At 29.9% G+C, this 22,683-nt stretch overlaps 1 protein-coding gene across 1 annotated transcript in view; it reads right to left on the reverse strand.

Moving 5' to 3' along the window:
* Positions 1 to 1,135: 1,135 nt before the first annotated feature.
* LOC118190900 (dnaJ homolog subfamily B member 14) overlaps positions 1,136 to 22,683 on the reverse strand; it is a 47,536-nt gene continuing 25,988 nt past the window's right edge. Inside the window, exons 7-9 of the mRNA XM_035361695.2 lie at positions 20,379 to 20,494; positions 8,330 to 8,493; positions 1,136 to 8,197 (exon numbers count right to left, since the gene is read on the reverse strand). Coding sequence (XP_035217586.1) covers positions 8,073 to 8,197; positions 8,330 to 8,493; positions 20,379 to 20,494 — 405 coding nt within the window. The 3' untranslated portion in view covers positions 1,136 to 8,072. The remainder of the gene's footprint in view (positions 8,198 to 8,329; positions 8,494 to 20,378; positions 20,495 to 22,683) is intronic.

Genomic DNA, 22,683 nt, shown 5'->3' on the forward strand with positions numbered 1-22,683 from the left:
AATAGCTATAGTTATTTAGTGCAGAGGTCTCAGATTTTTACAGCATACAATATATTAAACACTAATCATTAGATGAGAAATAAGGATTAGTTTTTCAAATCAAATTTACAGTTAATATAATACAGGTATATAGGGTCACTCAGTTACGTGCATACAAACTTCTGAGAGGAAGAGGTTGCAACAAAGACAAATCAGTACTGGACACACCATTATCATATCCGATTGTAAAATTTCTCACATAGTCTTTCAGAATACCATTATTTGCAAACCTCCCACAGAGATAATAATATGCCTTAGTTACTACTTTAAGGGTTACCTCAAAAGACTAGAGCGCAATATTCCCGTTAGAGTGCTGAAGATGCCGCCCAGATGGTATAGTGATTAGGGGAGCCTACTGTGGTACTGAAAGACCCGAGTTCAAATTCTGGACAAGGCATCGATGTCTGTAAATGTACAGTGTCTCTGCGGCATGGGAGCACTTCCAATATATGGAGAGCCAAACGTCCTCTCGTGTGTTTGGTGGTAGGGAAGAGGGGTGGGAGACCTTCAGACCACTACCCAGTGTGATCTTCCTCAAATCTGGAGTGGAAGTAGAAGTCCAACCTCCTTGAGGCTCTGGCAACCATTCTTCCATGGATGGACAAAACAATGACAAGTGATAAAGATTCTCATAGCACAGTGGCTCCAGAAATCCAAAACATACCTAAATTTTTTTCTAGAATACGCATGATTCCATACACCAACAATGCCAAACATGCATTCGAGTTCACGACTGTGAATAAAAAAAAGTATTTTGTTCTCTTACATGCAACTTTTATTTCTCATCCTACCTGTACACGAACAGATGGGTATGGCATTTCTGACTCTGCACTGCTAAACGATTCTTACTCATCTTTGTGAAACCTACCTCTCCTAGAAGTTTGTATATGCTTAGTTGAATAATTCTGTACAATCTTAAATATGTTTGCAATTAATATGTTAAATCAAAACATTTTCAGATTCTGAAAAGCAACATATATATATATATTTAAATAAGAGAGCTGAAAGAGCAAAAAGTTTAAGATAATAAAATTATACAAAGTGCATAATTAAAAACATGTTATAAAATTTAGATAAATAAGGAATAGGCAACACACAACATTGGAAAAATATTTAATTAAATTCCTTTTGCTTATGAAACAATGAAACATGCTTCAAAATAAATATACATCAGCAAATGAAATTCCATCCAAGTAATACACATACAGAAGATTTAATTCATTATTAAAATTTTGTTTTGCATATGGTTCTAATTTTTTTCTTTTTAATTACCTATCCTTAATCAGGTATACTCCTCTTGATCTATGTATTTTTTTTCCTCCTCGATTACAAATATAAATGTCAGAAGGCAACAAAATTAAAAAAATAAAAACATACCATATTCACTACCCATTTTTTACTAATTTTATCATAAGGAAATTGAGAAAAGGAAATATGCAAATAATTTAATTTCTGAAAGATGCAGGGCACAAATGCTTAAAAAAAAAAAGTTCAGAACCTGGTGTTAAAGCTATAGGGAAAAATATGTGAGTAAATATTGTATATCATTAAAAACAGAGAGAGAAACAATAAGCCTATATCAAAAAAGTAATATATTGTACAGTCCCCTTTTCTTTTTTATAAATTTTTTGTGAGCGAGATTCTGAGAGTAGCATATACTTAATGCTTTACGTATTCGAAGTGAGATTTTTCATAATAAAACATGTACAGGATCCTGATTCTTAGTTTCACTTCACTAAATAAAATACCTCCATGTTATAGGAATACAATCATTTATAAAAAAGTCTGTGTGATCAATAATTTGATTATGTAGTCGCCTTATTTTTTGGCATTTTTGTCAAGCCAAAACATTCTATCAAAATTTATCGCTGATTTTCGTGCCTACTGTAAATCATATAACACAGAGGTATGAAGGTTTATTTTTTGAGTTTTGGAAAGTAAGGGAGAATGATCTTCTAGCAATGGTGAAAAGAATGCATGGGGCAAAAAGCAAACCTATGGCAACCTAGCAAATCATTTATTATTATTTTTTGCTTTGATCATCACATCTCACTGCAGCTTGAGAAATGACGCAAGCAGAGCAGTCTAAAACAATTTTTATTTTAAATATCAGTAACCAAATACCAAAAGGCATGTTATCCTTTTATAAATACTATATATTCGGCAAGAATTACTTTGTGATGATAGCCAAGAAATTTGAAGGTGTCTGGATATTGCAAACAAAAAGCAAAATTTTCAAATTGATGGAATTTGTGAAGAAATGTGAAAAGGTGTTAATAAATTAAAATGATGTAACATAAATATTCCACTGTGATGACAATGCCCCAATAATCAATGATCTAATGGACAGCAAAATCTGCAGTATGGTTAAAAATCCAGAAAACGTCACTACTGTAGACAAAGTGACAGAACAAAAAAAGTCAATTGAGAATTTAGTGGAAATTCTCAACACGGTAATTACGGGACTTGAACATGGTACTGAAGGAAAAAAAAAAAAGTATTAGCATAAAACTGAAGCATCTTAAACAACTTAAATTGACAGAAATATTTAATACAGGAGGGGGGAAGAGCTTGTTTTGTAAATTTTGATATCCTTAAGGTCCTGAATACTTCATTAACTACTATTTCATGTTTTTAATTTTATAATTTCTGCATGTCACCTTATTAGATTTAAACCAATGATCTGAAATCTGGAAAATTCCCAAATCCGGAATTGTCAAAATTTCAATGAATCTTTATTTCGAGCTTTGTACTGTTCGAACTTTGTACAGTTTGACACAAAATATAAATTATTAATTTTATCATACAGGCTCCGAGATAATGAAAAATCAAGTATGAATTAAAAGTTTTCTGAAGCTACCAAAGCTTTTATAATCACTTGAAAAAACAATAAGTAATGGGCATAGAAGAGGCCCACAAGTTCAGAAACAGAAATATATAGTACTGGATCTTATGCCTCAAGATCTTTGGTAGAAGCATATGCATTCATACTGCTGACTTACTTGAAAAATGCAGTAATGTAATGTAGCAACAATGTAATTTTCTACAAACATAATCTTTGTTACTTACTGGTCTTGACTGCATATACTAAAGTCTCAACAGAGCTCATTAAATCTAATACACACCAGTTATTGATAAAAATGAAGCATGAGTAGAAAGCTACAATAAAATTAATTCTGACTGAAAACAATATTATATTCTTTAGTATTTATGTATGTTCTCAATTTTTAACATTTCTACTACAAGAAAATGGCACCTCATCTTTTTATTTAATCTATTCCATCAAATATGCAGTTTACCAGAAACATGCAGTTTAAAAATTAATGCAAATTACCATCCATTTGTGAAATAAGTAAGAATGCAATGAAATATTTTCCAAAAGAATGAACTTTTCTACTAAAGAGTTTGATACTTCTGAAATTATGCCATCCAGATGAGAAAGCGATTAGTAACTCTGATTGCCATACCTAGGAGACCATGTTCAAATCCCGAAGAAGGCATGGATGTAAATTGTCTGTTCCTTCACAGGAGGTAATGGTGACTGCCTAATAGGTGCCTCTATAATCAAATTACCACCGATTTTGACCTTAGAGCTGGTCAAAGCCTAAAATGGTTAGTGCCACCACTGGGGGGAGACTTCAAAATTATATTTTCAGATGTCTTTAATGAAGCAATATTATGATATTAAAGCAGTACCTAAATACTTTTCAAGCAAAAAATGTATTGCAACAATACACGGTATTCAAAATTAAAAATTAAGTGTTATTTTTCAGGTAATACATGCATTTGCATTTTCAGTCTGTGCAAGATAAATTCCCAAATACATATTTTAATTAATTAACTAATTCTTTTATGTAAGACTGCATCATTAACCATGACTTATTTTCCATTTAATATTAAAAAAATTTGTATACTTCATTTTTTTAAAAAGAAAATGATACGGTAATAAGTCTGAGAGTTAAATATTTGATTTTAATTACTTTTACAATTGTTAACTAAGCTGCTCCTTTTAATTTATTCACAAAAATTGAATTTAAATCCACATTTGCATGATTTGATTCCTTATGATAATCTAAATGAATATAATGAAACATAATTTAAAAAATCAATCAAGCACTAGAGTATATAAAAGCATTCATTTATTCATTAGAATTCCTAATTTAAAAAATACACCCTATACTACTAATATTTAAAAATATGAATTCACTTCTTAAGAACAGATATATGCATGTCTTTTTACATAAGTTATTTTATATAATGCTTGTTTATATATGTTTCTGCTCAGTGGTTACAAACTGTCAGGAAATATAAAGTATACCTAGATGATGGAAAACCCCATAGTATTGCATTGTCAACACTTTCCTGGTACGGTAGTGATGACATAAAACGCAAGAAAGGAAGCACCCACAAGCAACAAGAGCTTGGGCAGCCTAGAGATGGTTTTCAGTTAATGTATGAACCGGCATCTAAGGGACCACCTTGTCGGGCTATACTTGTTGCCTCTACATCTGACAGGTGCAACCTATCTCATCTTTCTTCAGCAAGTATTGCCGTAATTATTGGACGACACACACGTACCTGCTGCAATGCGTTCTGCCATGTGGTTTCAACATGATGGCGCCCCTCATATTACAGCCTTGATGTGCATCTCCACCTGAAGGTAACATATCATCAACATTGAATCGGCAAGGGTGGTCTGGTGCTTTGGGCACCGGGATAACCAGACCTCACTTGCATTGACTACTTTCTCTAGGGATAAAAACACTGATATACAAAAACCCAGTTAACAGTGCTGAAGAACTTGTTGCATGTGTCTTAGCAGCTGCTGGGGAAGTCCGAGACATGACTAGTATTTTTCGTAACATCAGATCTTCCATGTGCGGGAGATGTGAGAGACCTGCATCATGGTCGGGGTTGTGATTGTGAACACCTTCTTTGAGAGCAATTGTTGGCTGTTTTTATTCTAATTTCTTAGTTTCTGTTACATTAAGCATACAAAGCATGTTCGTGCTCTTCCTTTTTTGTGTCGTCATTACCATGCATGAAAGCGTTACTGATCATGTATCATTATGTGATTTTCCATCACTTACGTGTATTCTCCTGAAAGTTTGTAACTGCTGTGCTGAAACACCCTGTATATACACAAGTATATATAATTTCCACTAAATATAATGAAATGATATGGCAGATCTGTTCTTTAGACAGAAAGTATTTAAAGTATTTCAATAACCTACATGCTCGGAAAAAATTTTAATGCATGTATGTTTTAAAATACATATGGCTTCAAATATTACTAGAAACCATAGCATCAAACTAAACAATAGAACACCAAATTATAACTGATGACCCATGTGTAATAATGTATATAAAATATTTTCATCACATATGCATTGTATATAACAATTAAATAACAAAAATCTTGTTCTCAAACACTTATGAGGTTTTAATTCTATCACTGCCAAAGCTAAAAATTGCTGAAAGACATAAATATGCATCTAACAGGCACTATAAATAATTTATTAAATTCAATATACTTTTAACATTTCTTATATTTTTTGGTTTTGCTTATTTTAAACAGAGAAATGCAGAATGCAGCCAAAAAAATTTCTTTTCTAATATTTGTTTTGGAAGAACACCATCTAAATACAAAAAAGAAGGGCAGATAAAATAATTTACATCTTTTTTAACAGAATTGTTAATGCAGAGTTAAAAAACAAAAGTGCATTAACATATGCATAATCAAATCACACATATTCCCCACGAAATGGGAAAACAAACTCACATCAACATTTCATAAAACTAAATCAGAAAAATAAAAATATGCATAGACAAATAAAAATTAATTTCTTGCATCATTTACTGTCTCATTTATTGCAATGAATAAAACATTGGGTTTAAATATAATTTAAAAAAAGATAAATAAGACTTTTAATTGATATGCTGAACAGTTATGTCTACTGTTACTCTAAATTATAAAAAAGCATCCTCATTTATTACTACAGTAAAAAAAAAAATGAAAGTTATTATTAATTACCTAGTAAACATCAACAAAACCTGAAGTATCTCTTAGGTCCAAATATCTGGTCTAACAAATAAAAAGATTAACAATACTTGGAACTAATTAATATGATTACTATATTGATACATTGAATGATACCACAACAAAATGTTAAAATGGTACTGAAATATGATCAAATATTCTCATGTTCAGAAATGACATGTATTTACACTATAATAAAAAATACATATATATACATCAGTTTTCTATGAATTTATAAATAATTTTGAAACACAGCCATTTATAGCAAAACTTCATTTAAAAAATGCAAAATTTCCCAATTACATGGAGTTTTCAAAGAATCGTGCTGTTATATATGCATTTTAATTATAAAATAAAGAAAACCAAACTTCAAGAACTATTTCCTCTTCATTTCATACACTTATTAGAACAATAAAATAAAACCTTTCTCTAGTTTTCAAATAAAATTAATCATTATCAAAAGATAATGATGAATTTTAATAAAAGATAGCAGTAATACTCATGTGATGAAACTGACAGAAACATTACATTATGCTTGAAGTTAAATATGTTTCTTGCATTCGTTTGAATGAAGCAACAGGAACTAGTTGTTATCAAAGTTATCAAGCAAATTTTATCAACATATTAACAATTTGATATAACCGAAGTACACAGAATATCTGAATTATACTGATTATATTAATAAATAATTATTACAAGCATTTTATCATTTTTGCATATAACAGTTCAATAATCAACAAATATCTAGTAAAAAATGCCCCCTCTTACAAAATACAGTAATTCATTTTAATTCATATCATTTTACACATGAGAAATTTGAAATGGTAACTATGTTAGAAAATGAGCTTATACAATATGAATTTTAAAATTTGAGGAACAAATACTTTTGTTTAACTCTGATCAATAATCATGTTTTTCACATGTACTTAAGTTTTAACCTTTTATTTAAGAACTTTACTTTTTCAGTTACATGTTTATTTGATTTTAAAATGATAACATTTTATAATCACTTCCACTACAATTTAAAAATGATATAGAAAACTGCAGGAATTCTGGGATGATGATGAAAAAGTACTACAAAACTTTTGCATCTTACTATTATAAATAGAAGAAAATCCACTCCCAATAAGGAGAGATGACTTACTGATAATTCATCTTTATTGATGATAAGTGTTATCAATCATACATACATGCCAGGTGAATTGGCAAGAGAGTCAGAAATTATGAGTATGTAAATTCTTTTCTTAAAATATATCAAAGTAATAGTTTCTAAAATTGCAACACATATTTATGGATTATCAGACTGGTTAAGCTACTTTTAAATATGTAAGAATTAAATCTAGAAAAATTTTGAAGAAATGCTAGATATGAAATGTAAAATTTTCTTTTATACCACCTTTCAGTTTGATCTTTTACGATTTCAGTATCAGTAATTTTAATGATAATGTTAGTAGTGATGCAACAAACACAGCACAGAAGAAATGAATCTTTACATTATTTACTACACTTGATATGCAAAAATATTAATTTAGGTAAAAGTACAATTTATGAATGATGTGCAAATGATAGAGAAAAATACAAAATTAGAAAAACATGACATAATACTAGTTAGAAGAAACAAACATATCACATAAGTAAGAGTGGTCCACAAAAAATAAATACTTTTACCATACAACCAGAAACAACAACCAAAGGAAATTATACCTTACACTATTCTCACAATTTCTATTTTGGTACATTATGCAAACAGAACATTTCTGATTGTCTGGAAGAGAGACCAGTATGTACTTATATGATTTAGAGAATAAAGAATAATTTTAAATAAAATTTGAATAGAAAGGGAAATAAATGCTAGCAAGAATGTAGTTCCAGCTGCTTTTGATTTTAAATGGACTCTGAGTATTGTGTCAACAAAATATTAACAATCATAAAAATATAATTATATCAACAAAAACATTTTCCAGATAAATAACTTTATTTACAATACTTTTATTTACCATATTCTTTCATTTGTGTACAAATCATTTAGGGTGTCACATGAAGGTGTCTTAAGGCCTTTTGCTTTCTCTTCTAGAGTTCTATCCCGGAAATTTCTAGCTCTCCAAATCATACTTTCCTCTAAGGAAAAAGGAAAATTGAACAATATGAACTAATGAGAACAAGCCAAAAATGCTTTGGTTTACAAACAGTATGAAATGATAAAAATGTGGTACTGATAAGGATGTAAATACACTAATCATGCTTTCTTACTGTAATTTTTCTCCTTAAAACAAGAACCTCTTAAATTTGCAATAAATTCTTCTTCCACTTGGGCTTCAAGCTTACGTATGCTTCCTTGATAATCAGTAGCAAAGTTTTCTTTCACAAAATATGGCACTTTTAAATTGCTGGTTTTACGTTCAATTGAATACTTCCTAATAAGAGAAAACATTGATTCATTGACACATTACATAAAAATTAAAAATATAAATACAATACTAATAAAGGATTTTATTCCTCAATATTCTTTTGATGATGTTTTCCCTTAATGACATAATTTTCTTTTCCATATATATGAACTAAAGCCCATTTAGATTGACTTTTTTTGGAAAAATATACAGTTTTATTATCAATTAAATTAGAAGAAATACTAATAAGTGGGGAAATAATGTATTATGAAATCAAAATAAACATACTTTGATAAAGTTTAACTATTTAACAAAACCTATATGAGCAAATGTAACTAAATACATTCAACTGCATTCCCCAAAAAAGTCTGCATGCAATGCCACAGAAAGTATTCTCTATCATTGTCAAATTTAAAGGAGGGATTTCTGCTCAAAACACTAATCTGAATACCACTGAATCATGCTGGGACAATATTTAAAAAACACCAAATTGACTTCAATTCATAATGCATGATTCAGGTTACTGAGCTATTGAACTCTTTACAATGTTAAATATATTAGCAATTAACTAGATAGCCTAAATTTTATGTTCTTTGTGTACTTTCATTTTTTAAAAATTTATTTACGATTTTATACTGAGGGAAATCCCAAATAGGGAAACTTTATTTATCAAAGTACTTTTAAATATGATTAAACTAAAATTAATAAATAATCCACATAGCATTTGTGTGGATAAACTTAGTAATGTACTACATACTGAAGTAAAATAAAATTACAATAATTAAACAATTCTTGGATCTTCATAAAAAATCTAACAATATCTACAATAGATTACGAAAACTCAGATCAAATGAAGATCAATAAAAATTTAATGAAAAGGTAACAATTTAAATTAAATTAAATTTAAATTAAAAATTATTCTGAAAATCACTAGAGGTGGGGGAATGAAATTTACCTAATTTAAGTTTAATTAATTCAATACATTTTATGTATTGATGTGAATTTTTTTTTTCAAAAGGTTAAAAATTTAAAAACGAAAGATTCGGTGATTTACTGGGAAAGTTGGCAGCTATGATATGTCTATCATTTATATTTTTGCTTAAAATCTAAACAGTAAAACTAAGAGCAGCTTCACTTGTTTCGCTAAAAACACAGAATATTTATAAATATGAATAAAAGCATCATACATCTTAAGACACAATAACACGCCGAATAAATACTAATTCAGAAGTCAAACAACAAAAATCAGCGTTGCAGCTGAAGATGATGGTTCGGTAAAACCATCGAAACTAGTCCTGTGAAAATTTTGTAGGTATAATGCTGATTTTTGTTGTTTGACTTCTGAATTAGTATCATACATCTTAATTTATTATTTTCAGCATAATGTTTTATATTATTTAGTTTAATTTGATTAATCTTTTATTCTACTAGCTGCCACTTAAACCAGTTACAAAAAAGAAATCATATATATATATACATAAATATATATACATAAAAAAAATCTGAAAGGTTTCAGTTTTTAAATTACGTCCAAAGAGGCATTTTTTTAACATTTTGTGTGTTACCTTTATATATTAAATATCACGCTCTTTGCACTTAAACCATAAAATTCAGTTCAAGAGTAATATCGCAAAATAGTTTTAAATTGAGCATATCTTTAGAATTTACGATACAGAAGCTCGCCTGCTGGAGATAAAAATTCTTTTTCTGTACAACGTTGCCATTGCTCGTTTTGAAATCCTTGAGTTTCTTAAGCAAAAATTCGTTTAAGTTTTACAAAATATGAAATTGATAATAAAACAAATTCCAAATTTCAAACTTGGGCTTCCACATGACCATATCAGCAGTAGGATTAAGTCATTCAAAATTCGATGGCTGTATGTACCATTGTTTTATCACAATGTGAGAAATATACATACATTTGGGCAGATTTTTCATTAATTTCTTCAAATATAATGCAGGACTCTAACATTTGGTGGCAACAGTTTGAAAAGTGAAACGGACATTTATAGTGAACCAACACAAAATCACAAAACGAAAGCAATAGTCCTTTAGGGACAAAGCCCCTTTGGACTAATAATGTATATAATGATTTTAATGAATATAGTTAAAGTAATTTCAATGAACTTGCATTTATCACATTTAAATCGCTTAGTTTGTTTCTTAACCCTTTGCGGCATGGTGGGTCAATATCTGTCCCAGCTAATTAATATTTTTTTCAGTTAGCAATTCCCATTAGAAGTTTTCTAATCTTTTAAAAGTAATCGATTTTAGTTATTAGTTTTCTCAGTAGATGTCACTACTATACCAGGGCTTAAGTTTATAAGCAAAAAATATTCAAAATAGGATCACAAGAGTGATATGCAGGTATCTCGCATTTTTCAATATTTTAAAAAGTTTGGTATACAATTTAGGATATCTATGATTGTTTTTAATGTTCAAAGGTATTTTATTTTCAAAAATCTTAATTGGATTCAATATTTTATAGTATTAATTTTGCAGTTGAAGTAAGTGGGTTAAAATTTGTCCCACCACACACTTGAATTTCCGCTCAATAGATGGCAGCACTCACGATTATTTTTTTCCTTTTCTTTTTTGCATCTACTTTTTTCGTGATTGCGCGCGCTTTTACATCCTTTGTTTGCTCTGATGTGCTAAAATGTCTAGAAAAAAATTAACAACTCGGGAAGCTTTGGATCTTTTTGCTGAATTGCCATCCGATTGCGACTCAAATGCTTCAGATGTCAGTTCTGATTCAGATGAAATTGAAATTCAGGAGAGAATAACTGAGGTTGAAGTTATTGCTGAAGAAGAAAGGGATACCTGTGAGAACGAGGCTGAATTTACAGAACCCTCAGAATCTTCTGTTCCGTGCTGGAACAAACAAGAAGTTGATATTTCACTGCCAGAATTCAAAGAAGATTCGGGACCGACAGGTGAGATTTTTGATTTGGATGATCCAACACCTGTAAATTTATTTTTAAGTATATTCACACTTAAGTTCATTGAACATATTGTTTTTCAATTAAACTTATATGCAACACAGAAAAACAGTGTATTTTCCCCTCTTGATAGTAACGAGTTTTTGCGATTTCTCGCTGTAAATTTGCTAATGGGCGTAAAAAAGTTTCCAAGTTATCGGGACTACTGGAGAAGTACTCTACTATTACACGATGATTATATAGCAAACATAATGCCTGTGAACAGGTTCAGTTGGATATTGGGAAATTTTCATATAAATGATAATTGTTTACAACCTAAGAGAGGGGAAGCTAATTTTGATAAGCTATACAAAATACGCCCTCTTTTAAATCATCTCTCAGAAAGGTTTATGGCAGTTTTTAATTCTAATGAAACTCAGGCAGTTGACGAATCAATGATTCGCTTCAAAGGGAGAAGCAGCCTAAAGCAGTATATGCCTAAAAAACCCATCAAACGCGGTTACAAAGTATGGATGTGATGTGATGTGATGTCACTGGATTTGCATGCCAATTTGAAATTTATACTGGCAAACTCGGTGACTCTGTGGAAAAAAATCTAGGGGAGAGAGTAGTGAAAACTTTGTGCCAGCCTCTTTATGGTAATAACCATAGAGTTTTTATGGACAACTACTTCAGTAGTTATAATTTGTTTCGCTTTTTAAAGACACAGAACATCTATGCATGTGGCACTGTAAATATGAATCGGAAGTATCTACCCAAAAATTTAAAAGAAGACAAATTTATGTCGAGAGGAGATATAGACTTTTCAGTTAGCGATGATTCAATTTATTGCACAAAATGGAAGGATAAAAGATCCGTTTCTATCCTGTCTTGCTTGGAAAAGGCAACTGAAATGAAAGAAATTAATAGAAAAGAACGAGATGGAAAAACAAAAAAAGTACTGTGCTCAGACAGCATTATTTCATATAATAAGAATATGGGATATGTCGACTTATTTGATCAACTGAAAGGATTATATGAAATAGACCGCAAAAGCAAGAAATGGTGGCACAGGATCTTTTTTTACTTTTTAGATGCGAGTATAGTAAACGCATTTATTCTATTTAAGTTTGTTCGCAAAAGTGATCATGACGTAAAAACAATGAAAGATTTTCGTCTCTCAGTTATAGAAGGTCTAATGGCACTTGCAGGCAAGAAAGAGCTGAAAAGAAAACTGAAATCCCCAGTTCAAATAAAAACTAAAAAAACCGTTCGTACAATCAGAAAAGAGACTAAAAAATGTAAGTCACGCGCCAAAGAGAACGAGCAGGAGAAGATGTGCATATTGCAGCACATCGAAAGAAGAATGACGAACATTTTGGATGTGTGAAACATGTGAAGTGCCTCTATGCTTACAAAAGAATGAAACAACATGTTTTTCAAAGTTTCATGAAAAATGACTTTTTAAATTTTAATCATATATAAATGATTTTGAATCAAGTGTCAATTTTAATATTTTATTTAGTATCATATGTACGAGTATCAAATTTTAATCTTAAAATAATATCCAAGAAAATATATTCTTTTGTTCCTAAAATTAAAAATTATTAAATATATTGTACAAAATGCATTTTAATGTATTTATTATCAATATTTTAGAAAGCATGCTTTATTTTGTTTATTCATTCCACATACGATTTGTTTTTCCTGCTAGACACCAATATGCTATAAGACATGTGCTAGTTGCATGGTGGGACAAACGGTATCCCACCTTCCCCCGTAAAAAATAAAAGCGCAGAATTTTTTTCAAGCCTGAAAGGCACTTAAGTAAGTCTATCTGACTTATTCTAAGACATTTTTTAAAAGATTAAAATATATTTTAAATATGCGTGTCGCAAAGGGTTAATAATATAATAAATTTGAAAGAAAAATGAAATCTTATGCTTTGCCAAATGGTAACAGACTGGACCATAGAAAATAAAAATATCTTACATTGGACAGTAGCAACATATAGCTTGTAAATAACTGAGATCTTTTATTAAACTTGAAGATAAATATCTTTCATTTGCCAAAGGACAACACATGTGTTTTATATCACTGAGTTTTTCTGATTAAATTTGTTACAGTGTTGAAAAGTTAATTAAATTCACATAAAAGACTAAAAAAATTAAAAACTTGGTCTTTGGAGAACACATGTTCAAACAAAGTGTATTCAAAATTTGGTGGTTCCATATGCTGCCAGTTTCCACAATGTAAGGAACATACATACATACAGATTCTTCAGTATTTAACAGTAAAGGTTAAAGAAAAATTACTTTCATATTTGTTGCACTTACATAATGATTCTCATTAATAAAAACCTTTTAGGAGAAGGTACTAATTTTTAACAAATATGCTTACTATGCATTAGATTTTTTAAATTTAATTACAAATAATAATACAGTGTACACTGAGGGAAAAAATGATACTATTCAATAAATTATTATTAATAAAAATTGTATTTGCTACAAAATTTACTTCCAAAAGGGGCAAAAAAAAAACACTCCATGCATTTTTTTACCAGACATGTTTCATGCAGAAAAAAATTTAGCCTTCAATGGTAAAAATTTTGCTTGTTATTATGACACAGGAAGTATATTTCCAGGTCATTCATAAACAGAAAAAAAAAAGGGGGTAAAATCAGAATTCAAACTGGGGGAAAAAAAAAGCTAAAATAATACACAAAAACTCAAAGGAACAATCTAATCAAAATATTCTTATAAATGACGGTCTGGTCAAAGGAAAATGGTTAAAAAGAACAATAATAAGAAAATAAGACAAACTGCTAACCAATCCTTAATATCTTAGCGAAAAGCTTATATCAGGTAAGATGAAAATGGCAGAAGGTAAATCAGACATTTGCTTCATTTTGTATTCATCACTAAAATATACAGACAAAGAGAAAAGTATGAAAACCCTTTTTTCCTAAAACATACTGTAACGAATTAGTTCTGTAAAATTGAATGAATAACACCACATATATATTTCAATTTTAAATATTATACATAAATATATCACAAAATAATATGATTATCAATATCTTCAATTTAAGTGCATTGTAACTAATTAATAATAGCTAGAAAATACATGCCCAAAAAGCAAAATAAAGGTAATAATGTGGGGGGGGAAGAGAAAAGATAAAATGAGGGACTAGAGTAGTTTTTAGTCATTTAGTCCTTCAGCAGCTCATAAAGGAATGAAAAAAAAAACATGACTGGAGATTTGGAAAATCATTTTTACAGTTAGCATCTAGAATGAAAGACAACTAATGCTTTTTATTAAGAATTTCAGAAAATGTTTTATAGAACTATACAATTAAAATTAATAAGGGTTAATACAAAAAGAACCCGAACAACTTAAGTATGTTCTATAAAGAAATCAAATTACAGCAAGAACTGTGATGAACTGGAAGAACGACAAGAAAATACTTTCTCCTAAGCATTCTTATTAGTTAATCATTTTACCACTGTCAATCAAGGTTAGCATTCAACTCAGTACACTGAAGCTATTCTCATAATTCACAGCTTTTGAACAAATTTGAAATTTCTAGACTGAGTGTATCCAAACAAGAATCCCAGTACATTGTTGTATAATTGAATCACAATAATAGCAGAAAATTCATATCTTTCAGTAATTAGTAAAACTGATACTGGTTCTGGCTTCTGAATATACATGCCCTACTTTTCTAGAAAGAGCAGAATATACAGGACAATCTGAGCATCTGGAAAAGACATATTAAAATGTGATCCATTCAGAGAGGGAAATTTTATAACTTGCCTCCCTTCAGTCACATATGTATTACAAGCCAAAATTAAGAAGCCATTATTTGATCATGAAGAATACTATATGTTGTTATTATTTACTCACCTTCCATTTTCTTTTTATTTAATTTTTAATATACATTATTATGCTATTTACTGATACATCTAAATTTTAATTTATTAGTATTTTATTTACAACTCTATATTTAACGTTAATTCATTCATTTATTGTTAAACTTATTTTAGTTTATTCCTTCTAATGGGTTCTGACATATTTAAAGGCCATGTTGCTATTTGTAACCCTAGCTTTTAACATAGCACCCTAATATTGACGTTTTTAATATTATTTTAAATAAAGAGGTATATACAAGATATAACTCAGCCATCTTCTCTACCTGAGGATCCAATCACATTTAAGATGTTATGCAAATCACCAATGCAATATTGACTTAAACAGACATTGCAGGAACTTGAATACATTTGCAGCAAACAAGAAGGGGCCCAATCAAAACAGTTTGCTAAATAAACTTTATATTTGCTTAATACATGCATATATATAAACTGTATTCTTGTTATTAGAGCTAATCCAAATAACATGTTGAAATGCTCTTTCTCCCCAGTCATATATACAAATTCCTTATTTCTGTTTATTCCTTCTAATGGGTTCTGACATATTTAAAGGCCATGTTGCTATTTGTAACCCTAGCTTTTAACATAGCACCCTAATATTGAGGTTTTTAATATTATTTTAAATAAAGAGGTATATACAAGATATAACTCAGCCATCTTCTCTACCTGAGGATCCAATCACATTTAAGATGTTATGCAAATCTTCAATGCAACATTGACTTAAACAGACATTGCAGGAACTTGAATACATTTGCAGCAAACAAGAAGGGGCCCAATCAAAACAGTTTGCTAAATAAACTTTATATTTGCTTAATACATGCATATATATAAACTGTATTCTTGTATTAGAGCTAATCCAAATAACATGTTGAAATGCTCTTTCTCCCCAGTCATATATACAAATTCCTTATTTCTGTTCAGTACTGTGATGAACATTTTATAACATTAGCTGATCATCTCCAAGCTTTGTGGCACATGACTTTCAGAACTATTATTTTCAAAGCTTTACTTTTAATGAAATTATCCATTTCCACAATAGAGTGCATTATTTCCTTTAGAGCTTTAGAATAGTTTTTTCCACCAAAGTTTCCCAATATTAAAATAAAATAAATAATAATATAATAAAATAAAAATGTGTGGATACAAAGCGAGAAAATTCTTATTTTAATTTTGAAGTAATAACTTTCATTCCACCAAATCATTTTGCCACAGCATCATCAACGAACACTGAAATACAATTTTTGCAACATAATCCACTTTCTGAGAATGCAAATGTCATACAATTATAGATGTCTGATCCCGTTGACATCAGAGGTAATTCTTTACACTGAAGGAACTGTTCAGCAGGCGATTATTCATTTAAAAATCTTACACAGGTCATTCATTAGCATGTTTTACTTATGTCTGTTGATTTATCAAGCTTAAATGTAAGTTTTGCACTATCATTTAATTTTTCCGTTAGATGTTTTTGAATATAACCTCACATGGTCTCTATGCTTAGAGCAATGGTATATCTGACAAAAGTATTCTTGGTATCTCCTTGGCAGTCTGCCCCTAACATGGATTTTACTATTTCTTTACAAACAGGTAAAATCAAAATTTCTGCAGCTGTATGTGGCTGCATTTTTCCAGAATTACTTCTGCTACTTTATAACTAGCTACTTGATACATGCAAACCAGTCTGATTCTAACTAATTACTAAACTGCAAGTTGCCGAATGGGGGAAGTAGAACTACGTTGTGAAAACTGTTGCACGCAGAGTAAAAGAACCCAGAGGAATAGATTCACATCCTCAAATATATTCCTCTGGGTTCTTTTGTTTTTTGCTGTGTGTGCTGTATACCAGTGACTGCTTTTTCTAGCATGGACAAGAGGGAAAGAACAATTCTCCCCATTTTTACCTTGAACGAAGATGTACAAATTGCAGTTAGGAGCCAAGGAAGAATTCATTAATTTTCTTTCTCCATTTTGAAATAGAGATCTCTTTCTGATTGAGCAAATCAAGGTAACAAAATAATATTAGGGGCAGAAAGAGAACATGATACTGTTGATGTCAAAATCACATTCGCTAAACAACAATGTATTTTAATACTGCATACATTTTGATTGGGGGTAACTATATTTATTCAAACAATGTGCAAGTAAGTTACAGAAATAATATTTTGCTGCAAATAAAGCTGCTGTAAAAAGCTGTGAGGCACAGCTATATGGCATACAATTATCAAAACAGTTGTATGCATACAGCTTTAGTATGTGTGGTAACTCTGGGTATCTATTCATTATTTTATATATGCTCTGCTTAGACTTTTCCACACAAACCTCCAGTGGTTCATGTATCATTTACTAGGGGGAGATGCCACTATATTCTGCACAGCAAAATAGCTGCGAAAAGAAAACATTTGAGAACACTGCATTACAGTATTAAGTTTTATATAAATAGCCATTATTATTTTGAAAATAAATGAACTTGATATACTGTTAGACAATATCTGATGAGATCATCAAATCTGGCAACATTAAAAAAATATTCCAGATATGAGGTCATGTAGCCTTTTGGGGAAATTAAAAGAAAAATAAAAAAAATTCTAGTAAATTTTCCTCTTTAAAATACCCATTAGTGAAATTATATAACAGCAATTAACACAACCCATAGCAAATTTGTTCCTTGGTAGTGAGTATAGAATTTTAGTAGCTTTAATTCAGACTGCATCTTTTAGAGATTAGTGAATTTTTTAGAGTAAATAATTCTAGGAATTCTGGAATTTGCAATATATGTTTTCATTTCTAGAAAGATTTTTAACAGCATCTTGGATGTTGCTGGAACTAAACTTTATTCTTTTTTACATGTTTTAATTACTTATTGCTTCAAGTTATAATAAAAACAAAGTTCATCCTTATCCTGCCTACTTATTCAGGACACTGATATCAAGCATCTAACATACTTCATGAAGCTACAAAATTTTCTTGACTACAAATAATTAAAGTACAGACTTAAAAGGGTACAAACATTAAAATATTTGGTGTAGTTTAAGTTGCTATTCAAAAACTACTAAAAACAGAAATGATAATATTAAGGAAGATATTTTAGGAAAAATAATGAATACAAAACATTTTTATGAAACAATTACTTATGATGGAAAAAACTACAAAATTCTTGCTAGTTAATTTATTAAGTACAGTCAAATACTGAAAATCCGCCAACCTGAAATGCACATTGCCTCTCAGAATATAAACATTAAGTTTATAGGTTCCGGAAACCACAACACTGAGTACGAAATGGAAATGAAAATCAAATGGAATCAAAATGGAAATACCAAATTATTGATAGATAAAAGAGTTAAAAAAATAAGATAAAATAAATAAGGTAAGTTTTCCCCCCCCCTCTAATCTGCATCGAGGTAAAGAAGCAGACGATTTACTCAACTCTTTGTTCAAGTTCACGATTCACGTTGTCGTATTTTCTGAGCTTTGTTATTTCATTTCATGAGATTGTTTAGTGCTGCCTTTTTTTTTATCCAGATATTTTGTGGATAAATTAAGAATATTTTTAATTTCAGCCCTTTTTAATACAATGACAGATAAGAAACACACTCGTGATTTTAGTGCATGCAACGTTGAAAAACATAAACACGTTGCATTGACAGTAACACAAAAAGTGCAAATTCTGCAAAATATGGAAGCAGGTGCTACTCCTCGATTTATAGCAGAATGGTATGGAATTGCAACATAATTGTGTACGATATACGGAAAAATAAAGAAAAGCTGTTGAAATTTTACAGCAACAGTGATTCTAACATCGGAATCTGAAACTGGAAATCTTTGCATGAGGCAAAATCGGCAAACCTCGATGCTGTGTACATATAATACAATGAATAATATAATTAATGTATATATGTAATAATAATTTAATGCATATAATAAATTATTGCAATAATGTATATAATAATTTAATTAAATGTATCTAATACGCCTTATTCATTTTGCACTTTTAGTCTGAATATTATGCTTTATCTTTTCTATCTTGAAATCTGCAAAATCCTAAAATCCGCACAACCTCTGGTCCCTAGCTTTGCGGATTTCTGGAATTTTACAGCTTTGGAATGCAACACCACAATGGCCTTGACAAAGCATGCGAAGGTGGATACTGTTTCAGAGAAGTGCGAGGAGAAATTGGAGAGTGGGGTGTGTCAGCGGTGAAAGTAATGACTGCACAGTATTGGCTGGTGTTGTTTGAGTAAAACGTATTTTTTTAATTCTGTGTCTTCTGTTTTCGTTTACTTTTTGTAGTAGGTTCCAGGAATAAAGAAAGATATAACGGAAATTTCAAACCCATTTATCTTTTTTGAATTATTTTTTGATGAACTGCTCGTGCTTCATATTGTTACTGAAACTAACCGTTTTGTAGACGAGTATATGAACTAACACCTTGCAAAATGAAACATCAAGAACAAAATCGTGGCATTCCACCAGTTCAGAAGATATATATGTTTTTTAGGCATACTGATTTCACAAGATATAACACTGAAACCTGATATTACACTTTACTGGTCTAAAAATGAATTGATCGAAACTCCATTTTAGGGATCCTTTTTTTATAATAAAAACATCCTTTTTATTATACTTACATCTTTTTATTATACTTTTACTCAAAATATTAAATTTTGTGCATTCATTTTTTCTGTTATTCTTTATTTTGTGAAAGTAAACAGTTTTTAGAAAGTAAAACTTGAACTTATTTTCACCCTAATACATCGCATAACTATGCGCGCCTGTGTGAAAAATCGTGGCACTGGGAAATGAATCTTGTAAGTTTTCCACGGCAGTTAAGGGGTTAAAATCCATTGGGGTAAGATGTTATTTGCACAGTATTTTGTCAGGGAAAAGGCTTAAAAAACTATGAAACTTTTAGACATCTAACTGCTCTGCACCACTGGATTTTAAACATAGCTAAATTACCAGTACACCATGACTTTTTTGCTGCTGGACATATGGAACTAAACAAATAAATTATTTATTTTAATATACCTTATCATAAATATCAATATAAATTGAATATACTTACTGGGATCTACCAAGGCTATAGGGAGGGTCAGCTATGAAAAAACTGCTTAGAAGTGATAAGAAGATAAGAAATATTAAAGGCAGCATTTGCATCAGAAGAGTATAATTTGCTTGTCCCTAAAATAAAAATTTGCTAGAATAAGTATAAAAATGTTATTATAAAATAAAAAATAAATATGCAATAGAAAGGGAAAAAAACTTCACAAAGACCTAATGCACTTAAATTTAGCTAGAATACGAGTAACATTATTCCCTAATGTCAAAAAAATTCTTAGGACATAACATGGCATTTCAATTTGAATATTTTCAGCACTTAACTAAGCATCAAATCTTTATCATAAGAGAAAAAATTACATGCATGCTATTTGTTAAAATTTGTGAGTATAGCTAATATCACTTTCACGAAAAATGCGGTCTAATTGCAATGTTTTTAGTAAATTATTATTTTCATTTTTTTTTCTTTCTTTATTGGTTTGTTTTTAATCAACTTGCTATCTGATCCAGTAAGTGTAAAACAGATATCTACTCATGAAAATTATACCTTTACTTTTTAAAGTATGCTTTTTATACACACAGTGCAACTTGGATATGAAGGTTTAGATTACTGTGCTGAAGTATTCATCCTCCTCAAAAGTAACTAGAAACACTTTAAAAATATACAGCACATAGAATATAGGCAATATGACATTTAAAACAAGTGAGACAGTGGCATAATAAAAATTGTATCTTTTAATTGGTTTTTTCATTCAAGAAATTGACCATTGCTTGACACAGAGAAAATGTTCCAACACTATGGATCCAATCTACTAATGATGAAGTAAAACCAAGTTAGTCTGACGAATTCACTGATCCAAAAATTTGGGCAGAGTTAAGTGACATTTACTGAACTTTTGTGTCATCTAGAAAATTTTCACCAAATCTGGTAACTTTTCAGTATAGTTTATAAGATGGTTTTGCAAGTGTAGATGTCTTTTGAGTGAGCTTACCAGAAAATTCTTCAGTTTAATGGTCTTCAACTGACTAAAAACTCATGTAGCTAGAATATTTTACAATTTTAATAACATTTTTTGCATAATACAAATGAGAGGCTTGTAAAAATACCACAAAGCACTTACAGGAGTATACTTATAAACCATCATAACACACTTATAGGAGTACTTAAAAACAAAAACTGCTGCTAAACAATGTGATTTATCACCAATGATGGATAAGTAAGATAATATAATCTTAAGATCTCTGCCTTGGTTTTATGCAAACCCAATTAATTCTTGATAATTTGGTTTAGTTCTGTGAAGAAACATGTAAGTTAATTCCTATTTATCTATTTCCATCTTGTATTTTGAAAAAATTATTAAAATTTTATGCTTGAGCAAAGTGGAAAAGAAGAGTATATACAAAGCATACAATTACGTGAACTTGGCATCAAGGAAGATGTTTTTAGAGGGCACGATATGACCTCATTTGAAAATGGATAAACAATGGCAATTTAATGGGAAACATTATGAGAAGCAATTCAAGTTTTTTACATGCTATATGTGTAGTAACATGTATTTCTTGATTATCTTAACTAAATAAAGAGCAATCAGTTCCTTCAGACTTCTGCTGGAATAACTAGTAGAAGTTTGGCAGAATCTCTGGCAACTTTCATGTTTGATGAGATTATATAACTGGATAAGTTGTTTTATTTTCAGGTGTTTAAGGCCTATGAAAATACACCACCTTTTACGTCTGAAATGCACTTTTCCAAAAAATCTTATATAATGTTAGAACTAGGATAAATTTATTGAAATTTCACATATATGAAATTTTGAACTGAAATACTAAACTTGCTACAAAACAGACTGTTATGCATTTTGCCACACAATTGTTAAAAAAAAAAAATCCTTTCTCAAAGTATTGGCTATAAAATTTCCACAACAGAAAAAAAAAAAAAAAAAGAAAACCTGTTTGTAACTAGATTTACTGATTGTCTTTTGGAATAAATACATTGCTGAAATGAAGAATATGCATGTAAGTAATATATAATTTCTTACAATGAACATAACTGTAATTCATTATCCGTGGAATTTCCAAAAATGTGCCAAGATGATTGCAATAATATGCAAGTACCCAAATCAACAAGAAATAAGGTGCTCTGCTTTTATAATTTTTATTTTAATACAACAAATTAGTTTCTAAAATTAGAAGAAGCACAAATTTAAACAAGTTTCCTGAAGTATTTCTCTGCTTAAGATTATTTCAGTAAATAATATTCAATATGCATAACAGTCTGTTTTGTAGCAAGTTTAATATTTCAGTTCAAAATT

This window comes from Stegodyphus dumicola, chromosome 1 (assembly GCF_044657685.1).
Source record: "Stegodyphus dumicola isolate Sdum_Otavi_A_Nest chromosome 1, ASM4465768v1".
NCBI classification, from domain to species: Eukaryota; Metazoa; Arthropoda; class Arachnida; order Araneae; family Eresidae; genus Stegodyphus; species Stegodyphus dumicola.